The 17,150-nt window shown below is 39.9% G+C and overlaps 1 protein-coding gene and 1 long non-coding RNA gene across 15 annotated transcripts in view; one reads left to right on the top strand and one right to left on the bottom strand.

The window, feature by feature from the left end:
- Positions 1-235: 235 nt before the first annotated feature.
- PLEKHA7 (pleckstrin homology domain containing A7) overlaps positions 236-17,150 on the bottom strand; it is a 154,170-nt gene continuing 137,255 nt past the window's right edge. For 11 of the 14 annotated variants that reach the window (XM_080975030.1, XM_080975027.1, XM_080975026.1 and 8 more), the window contains 5 exons: positions 11,742-11,894; positions 9,480-9,613; positions 6,625-6,764; positions 3,731-3,833; positions 236-1,404 (listed from right to left, as the gene is read on the bottom strand). In XM_080975030.1, coding sequence (XP_080831156.1) covers positions 3,742-3,833; positions 6,625-6,764; positions 9,480-9,613; positions 11,742-11,894 — 519 coding nt within the window. In that variant the 3' untranslated portion in view covers positions 236-1,404; positions 3,731-3,741. Of the gene's footprint in view, positions 1,405-3,730; positions 3,834-6,624; positions 6,765-9,479; positions 9,614-11,741; positions 11,895-17,150 lie in introns of those variants that run through there. The other 3 variants (XM_080975025.1, XM_080975028.1, XM_080975023.1) reach the window with 3 other exon arrangements.
- LOC308459835 lies at positions 12,012-15,450 on the top strand. Its single transcript, XR_013978335.1, has 2 exons — positions 12,012-12,898; positions 13,090-15,450. It is a non-coding gene; the product is annotated as an uncharacterized lncRNA (long non-coding RNA).

A 17,150-nucleotide genomic window follows, 5' to 3' on the forward strand; every position in this document is an offset into this window, starting at 1 on the left:
CACACACACACACATTTTCAAGTAAAAAACCACCAGCATCTCATGAACTCTCTCTCCAGTTGTGCCAGCCTTTTGTCCAAGACTCAATAAAATATACTTGAAAGTTTTAGCAAAACTGAGGGCACCAGCTGAATTACTACACAAAGCTAACAACTGATAGCAAATCCTTTTTTGCTTTTTTTGTTGTTGAAAACGTTAATTAAAAAAGAATATAGATGTAAAATTATACACTCTATTCATATTTGCATTGTTTATTTTTACATATTTCAGTTTCCATGGGTGATCCAGTCCCATCTCAGGTGCAGCACCCATGTGCAGAAAAAAGGGCTCAAAAGACCAGTTTCTCTTCACTCCCTCTTCTTGTCTTTGCACAAGCTATTATAGGGAATTAAAGGTTTTGTGCATACCTCCTGCTCTCCTTCTCTGCATGACACAAGTTACTCAAGCTCAGAGCATGAGTAACTCATGTTTAGGCAAAAAGAGTGAAAGGTGCTCCAGATCTCACATTCCACTTAATGGCCAGTCATGCTTTAGCTCTTAAGGAGGGAAGTAGGGAGTAGGAATAGGGGCTCTATTGACCTCTATGATAACCCTCTGTAGTTCACAAATGCTTCATCTGCAGTGGGATAGAAACCAGATCACATTCAAAATATTTCAGTGCCCACACTCTAAGTGAAAGAGAAAAATATATATTTGAGATAGTAACTGGACAATGTTTGCTTCGACTAAGCTACGTAATAAAAGGACAGTGACATACAACTATTTGCAATGTTTTGTACCTGCCTTTTGCTGTTTGCACGGGATTCCAGAACCTTGAAATTTTGAATATTTCAGTAAAATTTTATCTGACTGATAATCTGTAGTAACAAATGTATTAGAAACCCTGAAAAAATAGGAAAAGATTTCATTATTCCTACCTAAATGCTATGTGCTTCCGAAAATCTTCCTTTTTTTAAAAAAGAAGCTAAAAACACCCACCTGCCTTTATTGCATGCATCCAAACTTTTAAATGAATGCAGCCCTTGAAAAAACCCAACCAACCACAAATCATATATATCTATATATATAGTTTCTAAAAATACATTGGCTCACAATCCGGCACTTTAAAGCATTAGGACCTATTAACGTCAACAGGAATTGAATGCAGTTGATTGTGCAGGGTTGTAACCAATGCCAATATACAATGTCAATATATAATATAGTATATTAAAAGTGCTGTTTATATAAACAATTGTTCTTTTTGTACAAAACTTTTTCTGTGCAGTTATTATTTGTAATGTGTGTTCAAATAAAAAATAAACAGGAGAGAAAGCTAATGTAGGGAAGTCTTCCTCCTCGCTGCTCTCTTCTTCAGGTGGTTGTTACAGGTTTGTATCAGGGATCAGCGTTCATTTACTGCTTTGGCTAGTTTGAAGAGAAACAATGAAGTTAGATACTATTCCAACAGATTTAGCACACACATCCACAAAAGGATGAATTCATCAATATCCTTTAACGGCACGCTAATAGATGTTTCATGAACACTAGGTGCTTCAGAAAGTTTGTAAATGTAGCCAAATAAGCATACTGCTTACAATATACCTTGATACAGTGGTACCTCGCAAGACGAATGCCTCACAAGACAAAAAACTTGCTAGACGAAAGGGTTTTTTGTTTTTTGAGCTGCTTCGCAAGGCGATTTTCCCTATGGGCTTGCTTCGCAAGACGGAAACGTCTTGCAAGTTTGTTTCCTTTTTCTTAACACCGTTAATACAGTTGCGACTTGACTTCGAGGAGCAACTCATAGAACGCGGTGTGGTAGCCTTTTTTGAGGTTTTTAAAGACTTTGGTGATTTTTGAAGCTTTTCCAAAACTTTCCCGACACCGTGCTTCGCAAGACGAAAAAAATCGCGGAACGAATTAATTTCATCTTGCGAGGCACCACTGTACTACGTAGGCAATGGAGAATGCAATCAATACTTTCCCTGTTCAAACTAATTGTTTTGCTTCACCTCTAAACTGAAGTTTCTTAGTCTTTGAAGAAGGAAAGAGGATATTATCAGTGAAGCTGAAGGCTTGTTTTGGGTACTTTCACTCATTGAGATATGTCTATATTATGTGAAGAACACTGCCCATAAAACCTTTAAAACCATTTTGATTAAATATGGTGGGTTTTGGTGATCAGGATTAAGAGTATACTAAAGGGGGGGGGGAATGCCCATCTCGTTCCCATGGCATCTTGAGGAATTCCTGAATAATGTCACAGTGATTTATTTGTTCTTTTTAATATCCTCCCCTCCCTCCCAAATTGGAGCACCGAGCAACCAATGTCATAAAACAATATATTAATCACAAAAGCATTTAAACATCATCAACAATGAAAAATACCCTCCTCAGGCCTGGACAAATAGGTCAGTTATGATTGCCCTCCTAAAGTAAGGTCTATCTCATTTTGACAAACCATTTTAAAAGAAGAAATTGAGAAGTTTAAGTCTGGGGCAGTGATCTGTGACAGTGTAAACAGTGACTTCTGGGCCCTTGTTAATATTTTCTTCAGATGATTTCCTAAGATTTAACAGTAAAGAGCTCCAAAATTATAAATGGTGCTCATAACACAAAGTTCTTTTGAAATCTTATACTTTCCGTACTGATACTTCTCAGAGTGAGATATTAAGTCAGATCCTGCCAAAGAAGGAACCCTTAAAATTATAAATTGTGAAATTGTAGGTGGAATTAAAGAGGAGTTATATGTCAAACTGCACCATGGTAGAGAAATGGGAATACAGAGGGAAATAAAGTTTCCTTTTGTAGAATAATTACAATTGCTATAATTGTAGCAAAAATAGATCCCTCAATTCATGGCAAAGATTTCTCATATGGAAAATTATGGAATCAGTGGGTTAGGAAAATGACAGATATCATTTAACATAGAACTATTTCCCCTCCAGCTATTCTGTTACTTTGTATTTGATGGAGGCTTTTTCCTAGACCCAGCCCACCAGTAAAGGTAAAGGGACCCCCAATCATTAAGGTCCAGTCGCGGACGACTCTGGGGTTGTGGCACTCATCTCGCTTTACTGGCCAAAGGAGCTGGTGTATCCGGGTAATGTGGCCAGCATGACTAAGCCGCTTCTGGCGAACCACAGCAGTGCACGGAAACGCAGTTTAACTTCCCGCTGGAGCGGTACCTATTCATCTACTTGCACTTTGATGTGCTTTCGAACTGCTAGGTTGGCAGGAACTGGGACCGAGCAACAGGAGCTCAACCCATCACGGGGATTCGAACCACCAACCTTCTGGATCGGCAAGCCCTAAGCTCTGTGGTTTAGACCACAGCGCCACCCGCGTCCCACCAGTAGTATGTTTCAAATGGTTCTAATTTTCCATTTAATACAGGAAGGGATTATTTGTGCCATTTAGCACATGTGCTGCATTAGATACCTTATTAAAGGTGTAATCTTTAGTAGGTTGCTGATGAAATGCCACATCTAAACATTTCTCTTTAAATTTTACATCATAGTGATGAGGCAATCAAAATCCCAAACTCACAGCAATTACTGAACATTTCTATGAGCTCATATATATTTCATAAGGTAATTTTTAATAGCAGGAGGCAGGAATCTTTTAGATCACTAAAGTCTGCATGCATTAATTAGGGTTACGTTTACACTTAAAGATCAAGTTAGCTACCAACAATGTTAAAACATACAATTAATGACAAAATAAGCAGCCAAGAGCAGTTAGTTCTTACTTTCAAGATGCTTAGACAAATGTGTAGTGAAATCCATTGCTTAAGGGGGGTGGCTGAGGTACAGAAGGTGAGGGTGCTTTAGATGGATAGGTCAATTGCGGAGCTAGAAGGGATCATACAAAGGAATTAGGCACCATGATTTTACACTCACACACAAGAGACACGTGGGCTGGAATACAAGACAGCAGGGTCAGCAGCCAGTGCAGCTAGGTCTTTTTAGTACTGTACATATTATAATAATAATAATAATAATAATAATAATAATAATAATAATAATAATTTTATTGTTTAGACTCCGCCCATTTGGTTGGGTTTCCCCACCACTCTGAGCGACTTTCAGCATATCTAAAAACAAAAAACATCAAGCGTAAAAAACTTCTCAATACAAGGCTGCCTTCAAATATCTTCTAAAAGTTGTGTAATTCTTTATCTCTTTGACATCTGGAGGGAGGGCATTCCACAGGGAGGGCGCCACTCTTGAGAAGGCCCTCTGCCTGGTTCCCTGTTGTTTTTCTTCTCACAGTGAGGGAACCAGCAGAAGACCCTCGGAGGAGGACCTCAGTGTTTGGGCTGAACGATGGGGGTGGAGATGCTCCTTCAGGTATATTGGGCCGAGGCCGTTTAGGGCTGTAAAGGTCAGCACCAACACTTTGAATTGTGCTCAGAAACGTACTGGGAGCCAGTGAAGATCCTTTAGGACCAGTGTTATATGGTCCCAGTGGCCGCTCCCAGTCACCAGTCCAGCTGCTGCATTCTGATTTGGTGTCTAACCCATGGTCGGTCTGACTCGGAATGAGTTTTCGGCCACCGGCACTCCAGCCATCTCAGCAACTGTTTCATTGCCCTCAACTCCAGGGAAAACCATGGGGCTGTCCGGGCTCCATGCAATCGGACAGGGCGCTTCAGAGCCAGACACTCAATAGCCCTGGTTAACTCCGCATTCCAGTGGGCCACCAGGGAATCAGCTGAAAGGCCATCAACTTGGGATAAAACACCCCCTATTACTCTCTGGAAACCATTTGGATTCATTAAGTGGCATGGGCGGACCATCCGAATCGGTCCCACTACCCAGCAGGGGGGAAAGGTCACAGAGAAGTAAACAAATTCTGTGCCTAGGTATGCCAAATTCTGCAACAAAAAAGCCAGTTCCTGCAATGTTAAAAATGGCTGAAAATTCTCCCAACTTGCTTGTTTAAGCTTTCTGCCTGCACAAAAAGAGGATGGGGAACTCCACTTCCTGACCTGTAGAAATATTGCTCACTACTAACCCCCCTTAAAAAATGTTTTTTTCTCTCCACCCCAGCACTGTGCTAGAGAGGGAGGAACCTTTCTTCTCTTGGCACTGGAGTAGGGAGGAACTGTTTTCTGAGCTCTAAATCCTTGCAGTGACACTATGCCAAATGAGGCAGCAGTGTTTCTGCATGGTAAGTGAAGGAAGATGTGCTCAATTTGGCATGGGGAGAGAGGGGGTGGCACCAGAAGCAGATTTGTGGGTTGGGTACAGTGGGTTGGGTGCAGCCTGCAGTTTTGCAACCCCTGCCCTAGTGATCAAAGTCTCAACCTGAATATCTACAGAATTACTGTTTTGCGCCTCGACTTTTCATGGCTGATGTAAAGCAGGCAGTAGGACTTTGCAATCATGCAAGGTTTTTTAAAAACAAAAAACACCTCATCAGTCAATATTTACAGGAATTACCAAAAAAATTATGGATATTATATTTTGGTGATTTTATTGTGTTGTGATTCAAAATTGTTACTTTTCCTGAGTATGGGATAGAAACTGAAATCAGTAAATAAAACATAAAGCCACCTGGGAAGGCTGCAGGCCCTGCTAGACAAACTGAGAAGAATGTGCTATATTAGTAATGTACTGAAGCACTGAGCTACAAGGAAAACGTAATTAGCGATAACATCTTCATCAGCTGTTTCTGGCTCATGCTGTTTGTCTAATGTACATTGTGCAAATATTAAATTTTTTGGTTTTACTACACTAGGTTCTACGAAAATTAAAACCACTAAAATATCAATAATAATTTGAAAAATCAAATGCATTCACCAATTTTGAATCTTGGAACAGTACTACAAGTTAGTCCAGATTCACTACTTCATTTTTATGCCTTTTCTACTTGAGCATTCTACATACATGGGCAGAGAAACAGATGAGAAGATGGAGTGCAAGATATAACAGTTAAACATAGGCTTGCAGGGAATGGGAAACAAAAATGGAATTTTACCCCTTGAGTAACGAATCATTCAGCACAGTCTGATCCATTTCGAAGCCGTATTGTGCAGGCAAGTACAGAGAGAACCTGCCAGCACAGCTGTACACACAGGGGCTGCTTTGACATCATGCTGAATAATGCAATTTAATTTCCAGTCATCAAACTTCTATCCAGCTTTTTGCAATAAGTTTCCAGGCTGTTTAAAAAAATAGTGTCCCTAACAACTTGATACAGTATTTGCCATTTCAGTTCTAATTCAGAGTAGGAAAAATTTCGTGTATTAAGACAACAATGTCATGCTACTGCTTTAGAAGATATGGAACCATGGTAGAGCGATTCCCAGTAAATATAAATCTATATGGTGTGTAATTGCACCCCCCCCCTCATGACATTGCTTCTGATTGCTTCAAGGTAACACTGTGCTCAACACTGATAGCAACCCATTTATGTTGTGCAGGTGAGTCCATGGTGTAAATCTAGTGTCTCACAACTACACTGGAGTGCATTCAAAGAGCACTTGCCTGGGTATACCCCAAAGGGTAGATATGGCCTTGCTGTTGTTCCTAGTATGTACTGCAGTCCAGAAGGAACACAAAACCTTAGAAGTTTGCAGCCATAGGATTAAAAGAACATATTGTCAAAGCCATTGCTTTATAAATAACTGAGCAATACCTGCCACCTCCTTGCTCCGCTGAGAGGCTTCAGAAGCCAGTGCGTATGATATGGTAATGATGCGTTCTTGCTCTTGCAACTGTGAATCTAAATTAGCAGAGTTGTGTTTGTCCTGAGCTGAAGGCTGGAGGTTGTGCATACTAGGGCAAAATACAAAAACACCGCATTAACTTTAAGGCATATGCTACACATGTACGCAGACATTTTGGTATACTGCTTGATTGTAGAAAAATAGAAAAGGGTCACATGCACAAACACACTCATTTCCAGAATGGCAAAGTCCTCAGGATCATGATGCAATTATGAAACTCTTGAAGCTGGGCATCCAACAGTAGACTGTAGTCTTTGGATCATGTTTGAATGTTTCATTTGATTTCAGTTGATAAAAGGACTTGTTAGCACAAGTAGAGAAACATGTACTATTGTTATTTCGACTGAATAACCAACATCTGGTTATTAGCAACTGTGGAGCAGAAATGAGCTGAAACGTTATACTTAGTTGCTGAATAGTCTCCAAATTCCAGTGGAAAAGCACAGTACAGTCGTATCTCGTATGTTGAATGGAATCTGTTCAACTTCCTAAATGTTCGGAAACCAAGGAGCGGCTTCCGACAATCATAAGCTGCAGAACCCACGTCAGACGTTCGGGTTCCAAAGAACATTCGAAAACCAGAACACTCAGCGTTCGGGAGCCAAAACATTTGACTTGCAAGGCTGTATATCAACTAGCCCTGTGCTGCCAGGACAGCCAAGGCATGGGGCTCTGTGGTGCTACAAATAAATAAATAAATGTACAGATATATTTTCAAAGACCTGAAACAGAAAGTTCTTCTGCTCAGCAGAAAGTAGAGCTGGAGAATTGCTTCCTCTAGAGGAGGAGAATAGAGCTGCTGTTCTTTTTTATTTTGTTTTGCCTGAAAAATTGAGTCGCAGTGTAGTAATTAATATTTGCTGTCCCATTCCAACCCTGCACCTCATGTACTACAATGAAGTTTCAACTGTGTTCTCTAGCTTCCACCAAGTGAGAGACATTAGCTTCCTACGAAAAAAAACCAGTCCGTGGGAGCCACTACCTCTGACTACACTTAAATTTTAAACACAGGAGACGCTCCAGGGAACCCTTTCAGGTTACTATTCACAGTTCTTGCATTGTTCTCTTGGCATCTTTGGGCTCTGGATGCTACTGGAGGCCATTTTATGGCTGTTGTGAGATGCTTCAGAACGTCATGGGGCAATGGGGCATTGCCAAGCAATTCTTATTGTCAAAGCAAGGCAAGGCTCTATTATAGAATCAGCCTACTTGAGGTTAGTGGCATTGTTCCTAGGAAATTCAAGACCATGAACACTAGCCTCCTATATTCTAGGGAAAGGTTATCACTCAGGTAGGAGATCTCAACCTCAGACGTATCCTGTCTAGGATGTTCATTCTGTTGAGACTTTAATCTTCCTCTTTAGCAACAGCAGTCTAATCTTTTATTCTGCTGAATTATACCATCAAACTGTTGGCTCAATTCACCTAAATACCTGTCTAAGTCAGCTTCTACCAATTGCCTTCTTGTCTAAGCTCTATGTGGGCTGACATAAATTCTTTCTTTAATATTATCTCTTGTCAACTTGGAGAAGAGGCTGCAGTGGTAATCTGGGCAAGATAGTGAACTGAATGTATTATATGTATTTGTAAATAAATAAAGCTGAGAACCCGACTACTTAAACATGTTATATGAGTTTTAATGGCTTGATCCTAGGAGCTGCTGTTCTGAACCAGTGATCCCATCATATCTGAAGCAATGGAAATCCTCCCCTGTAGTGGCGCTGGACACAGTTTTAGCCTCCACTCCCAGGGTTCCAACAGCTCTTGATGCTTCTGTACCTCCATGTGGCAGAAGAGGCTATGCTATGCCACGTTCAGTGGTGGGAAAGCGAAGCAGCTGAGCCACATGTCTTTGCTCACTAGCAAGGGCAGAACACACTGATTTAAGCTGCAGCAGCACTTGCCACTTCTTGTGTCAATGAAAGCAGGGCTGGGCTGGGCTGTGTGTTCAGCCTGTAAATAAGAGTATACAGAGAGGAAAAGATAATAAAGAATAATAAAGCCCTGCCCTGCTTTTCTCCACCTTCTCTCCTCCAGGGATGGGCCTGACAGGCTCCATAAAGGACTGCTGCTGCTGCTGGGCAGAAAGGGCTCCATTTTTGTTTTTGAAATTGCTTTTATTTTTTATCTATGCCATTTTAAATTGTGATTGATATTAATACTGCATTCTTAGTGTTAGATTTTATGATTTATGTGGAAATTGTTTCCCATTTGGTTGAATATTTTTTGATGTGTTTTATTTATTGCTTATGACTTTTGTTATGCTGGTAATTATGTAAATCTTGTCATGCTGTAAGCCGCCTTGAGCATTGCTTTAACTATGGAAAGGCTCAGCATAAATAAAATGATGATGATGATGATGATTCACCATATTCATTATATGCAGTAGTGCTGTGGGTGGTGTTGCTGCATTGCTGTTCCAACTGTGGTGGTGGTGCTGCCTGCCAGAACTGGAGTGGTGGGGAGGGCAGGAGAGCACCATCTTGGTAGCAGCAGTGGGGAGAGGGCATCTGAACTTGCTGCCAACCTCGTATCCCACACTCTAGCTCTGCCTGGCAAGCAGCACTACTCCCCACCTCACATACCGCAATTGACTCAATGCAAAAAGTACAATTACAGTAGTATTAATTGTAGTATTAATATATTTCTATAAGTTTCTGTACTATGATCAAATGCATATAACTCTACCAAGACTGCAGCAGTAGGTCCCCCCCATTTCTAATGTTAAAAATGAATGGGAGTAATATGTTTATAAGAATCTGACCTTGACCTTGTAAGAATATTCTTTATTTTTTCTGCGTTACGGTGCCTTGCTGCTAATTCTTCTGGAGTAAGGGGTTCTTCAGGTTCCAGCTCAACGTATCGCTCTGGAATTGCAACCTTTTCAGGTTTTGACAACTGGTGGTGGCAGGGAGAGAGAATCATAAGTGATTAATGTAGCTCATACAGAATATTACATTCAACTGAAACAAAACTGTTCAAATCAACCAAAGGAAAAAAGCAGGGCAAAACAAGAATTTTAACACTTCCTTATGAAAATCGTAACATAATATACTTGTGGGCCAATTTTTTTCTGAAAACAATGTTTTGATAAAAACAGTAATTCCAATGTTGAATTGCTAACACAAACGACAACAAAGTTTAGCTGTATGTTAGAAAAACGGAATTAAATATGATGGAATCAAATATGATGGAATTTCTCCCATATGCACCTAATCCTGTTCTTGAGTTCATAACTGGAAATCCTTCTGCATCTAATGAAATGAGGTAGGTGCAATGAGGGAGAAAGCCCGTATTATAGTCTTTTGTTGAAAAACTTTTTACTTTCCCAAGAATTTTAATTTAAAACAATATTTTTTATTGATTTTAATTTCTTGCACCACATTCTTTTCTCCCTAGTGTTTTTACGTTCGTTTTTTTATTTTTATGTTGCTACATTTATGCTGGATTTACATGCCCTGTGTAATTTGCAGTGTGTGTATATGTTTGTGTGCTTGTGTGTGACACTGACAAACACACACACACACAGCATCATGTATTTTCAAAGCTGTAAATCACACAGAAAATTAAGGTATACATATATAAGAAAATAAAAATAACAGAATTCTTAAAGTCATTTAATGATTTTATTGCTTTTAAACTGATCTTGCATTCAGTAGATTTTCCTCCCTGTTCCTTCATATTTCAGTGACAGCATAATATACTTCATTTGGGCCACCAGATGGCTCTACAGCTTTTCAAATATATGCATAAAAAACGTTAATACCCTCTTGTTTTTCCAATAGCCATGGGGATTATGTGTTACCTTTTGGGGACAATGGAATCTTAATCTCTGATACCATTTTCTCATAGATCACCATTTCATAGACATTGTGGTTGATAGGTAATGAGAAAGCATAGGAATTCTATTTGACTTTATTTTAAGACGAGTGATTCAATAATTTTGTAATGTTAATTCAATCTGTTTATGGGATGCATGACCTTCATTGGCCTGGTTTGCACATCACATTAGTTGATTAAATATGGTCTAATGCAGGCTTCCTCATCCTCGGCCCTCCAGATGTTTTGAGACTACAATTCCCATCATCCCTGACCACTAGTCCTGCTAGCTAGGGATCATGGGAGTTGTAGGCCAAAAACACCTGGAGGGCCGAGGTTGAGGAAGCCTGGTCTAATGTGAATAAGCAGCATGCTGGTGCGTGCTGCTGAAATTGCAGGTGCTTCACTCTTTCCCCACTCCTGCTGTGCTGACAGAAAACAAGCCATAGTATGTCTTGTGTTATCTGAACCTGGACTCATAGTGGTTTGCTTCCCCACAAACAGGTGAGGTGTGTAGAATTTCCTGGCCATTGCCAAGATTCGGCCGTCTGGGCGGAAATTGCTTGAATGTCCATAGGGCAAAACTAAAAAAGCTTTTTAGTCCAGACACAACTTTTGTGTCTGGATTTTCACTTTTTGAAATATGGCAACCCTAGAGGAGTGGCACACCAAGCAACTTGGCTTCTGCTTGTGGTTTGTTTGGAGAAACAGGTTCAGATGACGGCTTGTTCCCTGGCAGCACGGAGGAAAGCGAAGCACCCATGATTTCAGCAGTGTGTGCTAGCATGCTGCTCGTTCACAGTAAACCACAGTATTTTAAATATGGTTGAATGTGATGTGCGCAGCAGACCATTACAGTGGTACCTCGGGTTAAGAACTTAATTCGTTCTGGAGGTCTGTTCTTAACCTGAAACTGTTCTTAACCTGAAGTACAACTTTAGCTAATGGAGCCTCCCATTGCCGCAGCGACACAATTTCTGTTCTTATCCTGAAGCAAAGTTCTTAACCCGAGTTACTATTTCTGGGTTAGCAGAGTCTGTAACCTGAAGCGTCTGTAACCTGAGGTACCACTGTATCTCCCTTTTTCTAAAAACATAACACATTTCTACATTGTAGACTTCATCACTTAAAGCTGCCTTTCTGGTTGTTAATATTTATCCCGCTTTATACTATATGTAGCAATGCAAAAACAGACAACTAGCCTTACCTCTCTGCTAATATCCAAATTATAATCTTGAGGTTCTAGGTCTGCTTCTGTCACCAACACAGGTTCAACTCTTAGCCAGTTATTTTCCTCTTTGTGTTCTGGGTGCACAGCTCTTTCCAGTAGCTGCAAGTCAAATTCTTGTTCCCGCTTCCACTATTAACAGATAGGAAACAATTACAAGTTTGACCATTCCAACTAAAACACCATGTAGAAATGTTCACTCCCATTACCTCAGGTTATGGATTGATACAAGGGGAAGCTAGGACTTACCATAACATTTGCTTCTGGATGCTTGCTTGATGGCTGTCCTTGATGAGGTACTCATCCTGTTCAGCCAGCAGATGGCAATAAAATCTCAGCAAAAAAAGCTGCCAATAGACCAGGGTTAAATCTGACTTTACCAGTCAGGAGCCACATTCAAGTGGCACAGATAGGGGGTTACATGGGGAAAGCAGGACAAAGAACTAAATGCACCAAAAATACAAGGGAAAATGAAGTATTCTTTGGAATTAATAAGAGGCTATGATCAGATGGAAAAATCTGACCTCAGCTAGTTCATACAATAGAGCCTATTTCCATGTACAAGTGTTTAGGATCAAAAAGTATGGTTTTGTTTCCGATGGTATTGCCTATTATTATCATTTTTTTAAAATTGGTCCTGTCTTGAGAGATGATATAGCTAATTGCTGGCTTAAGAGAGTGAGTACCCCATGTAGGTTCACCATCTAGGGGAAAATACACGTTGTTACTCTGTTAAACAACCTGCACAAATGATAAGCCAAAACAATGTTTTCAAGGCACAACTTTCTGGTAATGTGTTTGCTTTACAGATGTGCTCCATAAATTCCACTGTTTTGAAAACTGTCCACTATAACAAACCATGTTTATATATTAGATCCCTTAATTCTTACGAACACTCCATATTCGTTCTAAATCCCTTTGGAGTACCTTTTACAACGACAAAAAATTGAACACTATGTATTCTGATCAATTTACAGTCTTCAAAAGCACTGAATGCATGTTCTTCTAAGTTGCAATGAAAATAATCCTACTATTTATCGCAGGGAAGCCCAACTATTCACACCAAGTGGGTCACAAGACTACCTCAACACAGAATCTGCAGGTCACACATTGCCTTGCCAAGGTCAAAATTAGATGTCCCCCCACCAGCCCTCGCACTGCCTTCCTAAAGCCAGCTAACCAAGGCCCTGGGCCTTGGGAAGGAGGTGTGAGGCTCTGGCTGGGTCTTTGACCCTCCCACCTCCTCCTCAAAGCTGGGAATGTGCGAACTAGGTATGGGGAGGAGGACTCTAGGACCCTGCAGAATCCTCACACCTCCTTCCCAAAGCCCAGTGCCTCACTTACCTGGCTTTGGGAAGGCAGTGGCGGTCAGGAGGGAGTCAAATGTTGCTGAGAGCTGCCAGAAAAGACCTTCAGTTGGACCACCCTGGTTTAACTGGACACCTGAAAATGTTTTAAGTACCTCTAAAATACGTAATATGTTTCATATAAGAAAAGTTTAGTGCACCTCATTAAACTGCCCTAGAGCTAGCATACTCTACTCATACAACTCCCCACAAAACAACCAAGTTTTTACTATTACAAAATGAAAGGCTTGAATGGAGTACCTACTTTGGGGGAATGCAAATGTGAAAATATGATACCTGTATTTTCCTCTCCAATTAATATGTAATTTTGATCCATTGGCTACAATCCAGAGATCCACACGTCTACTGGGGCTGTGGACCTTTGAACCTGCATTACTCAAACTGTTGCTATGTAGCAGATAGGTTTTGATAATGCAGCTAATGATAATACAATTGGCCCTGCTGTTCAGAGGAAAAATAAAATTAACCCTCCCTTAGTCTTTGCAGAAACCAAGCAGCCCTCTGGCTCACAAGCCTAATTGGATCGTTTATGTTCTCACCCATTACCTCAACTCACAAAGGAACATTTCAGTTTTCTCCCAGTGTGCTTATGGGATTAATCTCCCCTCAAAGACTTAACTTCAACAAAGAAAGGATGTCACAGCAGCATATTTGCATTTACACTTTGTAAGACATGGGATCCAACCTCATGCCGAGTCAAGAGTTCCAGTGACTGCTGGAAGAAGTGAGGAGAGTAGTTTTTGCTGATCCCTACTTGCCCCTGGTTGCTTCTGGAACAGTGTGGGAAGTTGCCCAGGGAAAGGGGAATCAACAAAAATGGCTCCCACCCTTACTTCAGTGAAAGCACCTGCTTAATCCCTTTCATGAACAGAAGCCCTTCAGTTCACCAAGGGGACACTCTGGATCTATAGTCCATAGTGGGTTTGGGGGGAGTTCAGTGGGGTGGGGCGATCATTCATGCACAAGCTCTTGATTTTCACTCAGAACATATCAAGTATTTGTATTAGGAATAGGATAAATATTGCTTAATTTAAAGGCAGCTGCTTCTCAAGCAAAAATTGGAGCCTTTAAAACTGTTGAAGAGGAGAAAGGACAATCTTCTTCACCATTAAAATGCACCATAACCAGACATCTCAATATTCAAACCAGGCCTGATTGCCAGAATATGTATAATAGAAACACAATATTAATTCTGAATTAATTTTATACTTGAAGAAAAACGTGAATTCAGTATTAGGAAGTATGTTTATTGGTGTTGATACGGAGTCTTTTACATCAAAATTAAATGACAAATCCATATATTCTGCTCAACATTTTTAATGTCATACTACATTTAAAAAGTGATCTTTTAAAAAAATATCAGTGCATTGTATTAAAAGTAGATTTACACATACAATGTATGCAATGTTATAAACTGTGCACAATAATTACATATTCCATTGTTCACCATTTGGCTGCTAAATTAGTGTCCTGCTGTAAATTGTGCTATCAAATGTTACTTTTTGTGCACTGGAGCAGTTTGGGCATACAAGAAAGAGATCTCTATGAAATATTTTCTTCTTGGCCCTACTGTGCCATTTGTATATTTTACAGCAAGAACACAGACCAATATGGCATGCAAATATGTAAAGTTATTTGTATAACTTGTTAAAAAGTTATGAAATGTTTGCATTTGAAATAAGTATGTGTGCAATAGCTATACATTTTTAAAAAAGATTTAAAACCTGCTACTTAAAACATGAATATGGCAGGGCTTTACCTTTCCTAAAAGATATATACTGTTACTCAATTAAAGTGTGACTGCAAATATATAAATCTGAGTGCACCAGGTCCCTTTAAGAGTCCAAATGTGTATTTAGTAAAGTAATGAATCATAAATGAATTGCAAATTAGTGCTACTAAGCAACTATTTAAAATGGGAACAAAAAGGGTTAAAGGGCAAAGCCCACAACAAAAATGAAAAACTCAGTAGGAATTTAACAAAAAGCTACTAAAATGCAATTAAGCCTGGCAGAAACTGAGTGGTCTAGTTAGAAATTGTTTTAAATAATTAGAAAATTTAAAAACAAACATGAAAGCCATTATGTATGATGTGAGTGGCAACTCTAGAAGCAAGAGACCTTGTGCAATGAATTAGGCAGGTGATGAGCATTACATAGTTCTAGTGTACCAAGAGGAGAAGGCAATGCAAAGAATTAATGTTACTGTGATTGTGTAAATCTCTCAGTGTTATAATGAAATCATTATCCTAAGCAACAAATTCCCATGACACCTTAAAAAATAACAAATTCATTGTGATGTAAGCTTTCATAGGCCAGTGCCCACCTTAAATACAGAGAGAAAAATTAAGATATTGGGTTTTTTTACAAAGTGGGGCCAAAGACTACACCTGTAGCAGTGTTACAGTATTATGCAGAGCACAAGTGAATACAGAATACATCTGAAGGCAGCCCTGTTTAGGGACTTTTTTCCATGTTTAATGTTGTATTGTGTTTTCAATATTCAGTTGGGAGCTGTCCAGAGTGGCTGGGGAAACACAGCCAGATGGGCAGGGTATAAATAATAAATTATTAAATTATTATAAATTATTACAGAACCCAATCAAAATGAATGCAACATCTAATCAAATATGGAAGCAGGGTGGTATCCAAAAAAGTGCTTCTGCTAGCAGAAGAGCTTTTGGCTGTGCAATGGAATTTTCCTTCCCTCTCCTCTGTCTGGCCCCCAGAACTGTTCTGGAGATTCCCCCAACCATTTGGGAAGGGTGTAGGCAGGGAGAGGAGAAGTTCCATTGCACAAGAGGAAACCCTTGCACTGCTGGAAGCCCTTTGTAGGATACCATCCAGAGTTGACACCGGAGTTTGTTACACACTTTTAGACGACCAATTATTGCTTAAGATTGGGGATGTGTCTGTCTGCAAATAAGAACAGGAAGCAGGAAAGGATACTATATCTTTAAGGAAAATTCTTAACAACGAATTATAGAAGTATTAGCTGAGAGCAACATTGTGTTAGACCAAACGATGTCAGTCTGACATCAAAAGCTTGTTCACTCACATCTAAATGCCATTAAAAAATTAATCAGGCTGGTCTCTATGCTCAAGAATATATGGAGAGAAATCAGACATTTAAAATAGTCATAAAAACCAGTGGAAGAGCATTTTAACCTTCTAGGACTTGAAATCTAAGAAAAAGATTTCAAAGTGACACTCCAATATAAAGCCACTGTATGTGAATTCATTAGCAAATGTGACACTCCAGAAATAATGGAAATGGCTAGCTTGCTATGGAAAGTAACGGTTCTAGTGGCTGCTAATCAGGGGAGGGTCACATCAACACTGATTGGATCTTATATTCATTGGATCTTCTTTTCATTTGTGCTATGCATAACACTGTAATTCACCTACCATTATCTCTTGCATTGTTTGACCTTTTGGACTCACTTTGATCCTTCTTCCGCGGCTGCAATCAAGATCTATATACCCAGTGCCTTTTTAAAAAAAAATAGAATGACCATTCCCCGCATTAAACGGGGTGCCAGTACTCACCATGAAGTTATTACAGTGAGTGCCACACTTTTAACATGGGGGGGGGGGGAGGTATCAGTACTGTGTACCTTTGAGCACCTCCCCCCTCCCCAAAAGCACTGTTATAATTATACCTAACTTCTAAGAGCCAAACTACATAATGGTCTGATTTGCACATCATGGTAGGCCAAAGTATCGGACTGCTTGAGCACATGGGTTCCCAGACAGGAACTTGCAGTTGCTTTGCTACTCCCTGACCATTTTTCTCCCAGGCACTGAGCTAAGCCAAGGTTAGGCTTAGCATGCCAACTGAACCTGGACTTTCTGAAACTGGGTTTATCTATCCTTGCTAACTATAAGATGCAGCCAGTAACAAGCCAAAATTTGGCTTGACGTGCCAGTATTCTAAATTTATGAATGCACTTAACTTCTCTGACTTTTGTTATTAAATAGCAGTCACAGTATGTGTGTGTCATTAGAATGAGGACTTTGGC

Source organism: Podarcis pityusensis (assembly GCF_964106645.2).
Source record: "Podarcis pityusensis genome assembly, chromosome: 1".
Lineage (NCBI taxonomy): Eukaryota > Metazoa > Chordata > Lepidosauria > Squamata > Lacertidae > Podarcis > Podarcis pityusensis.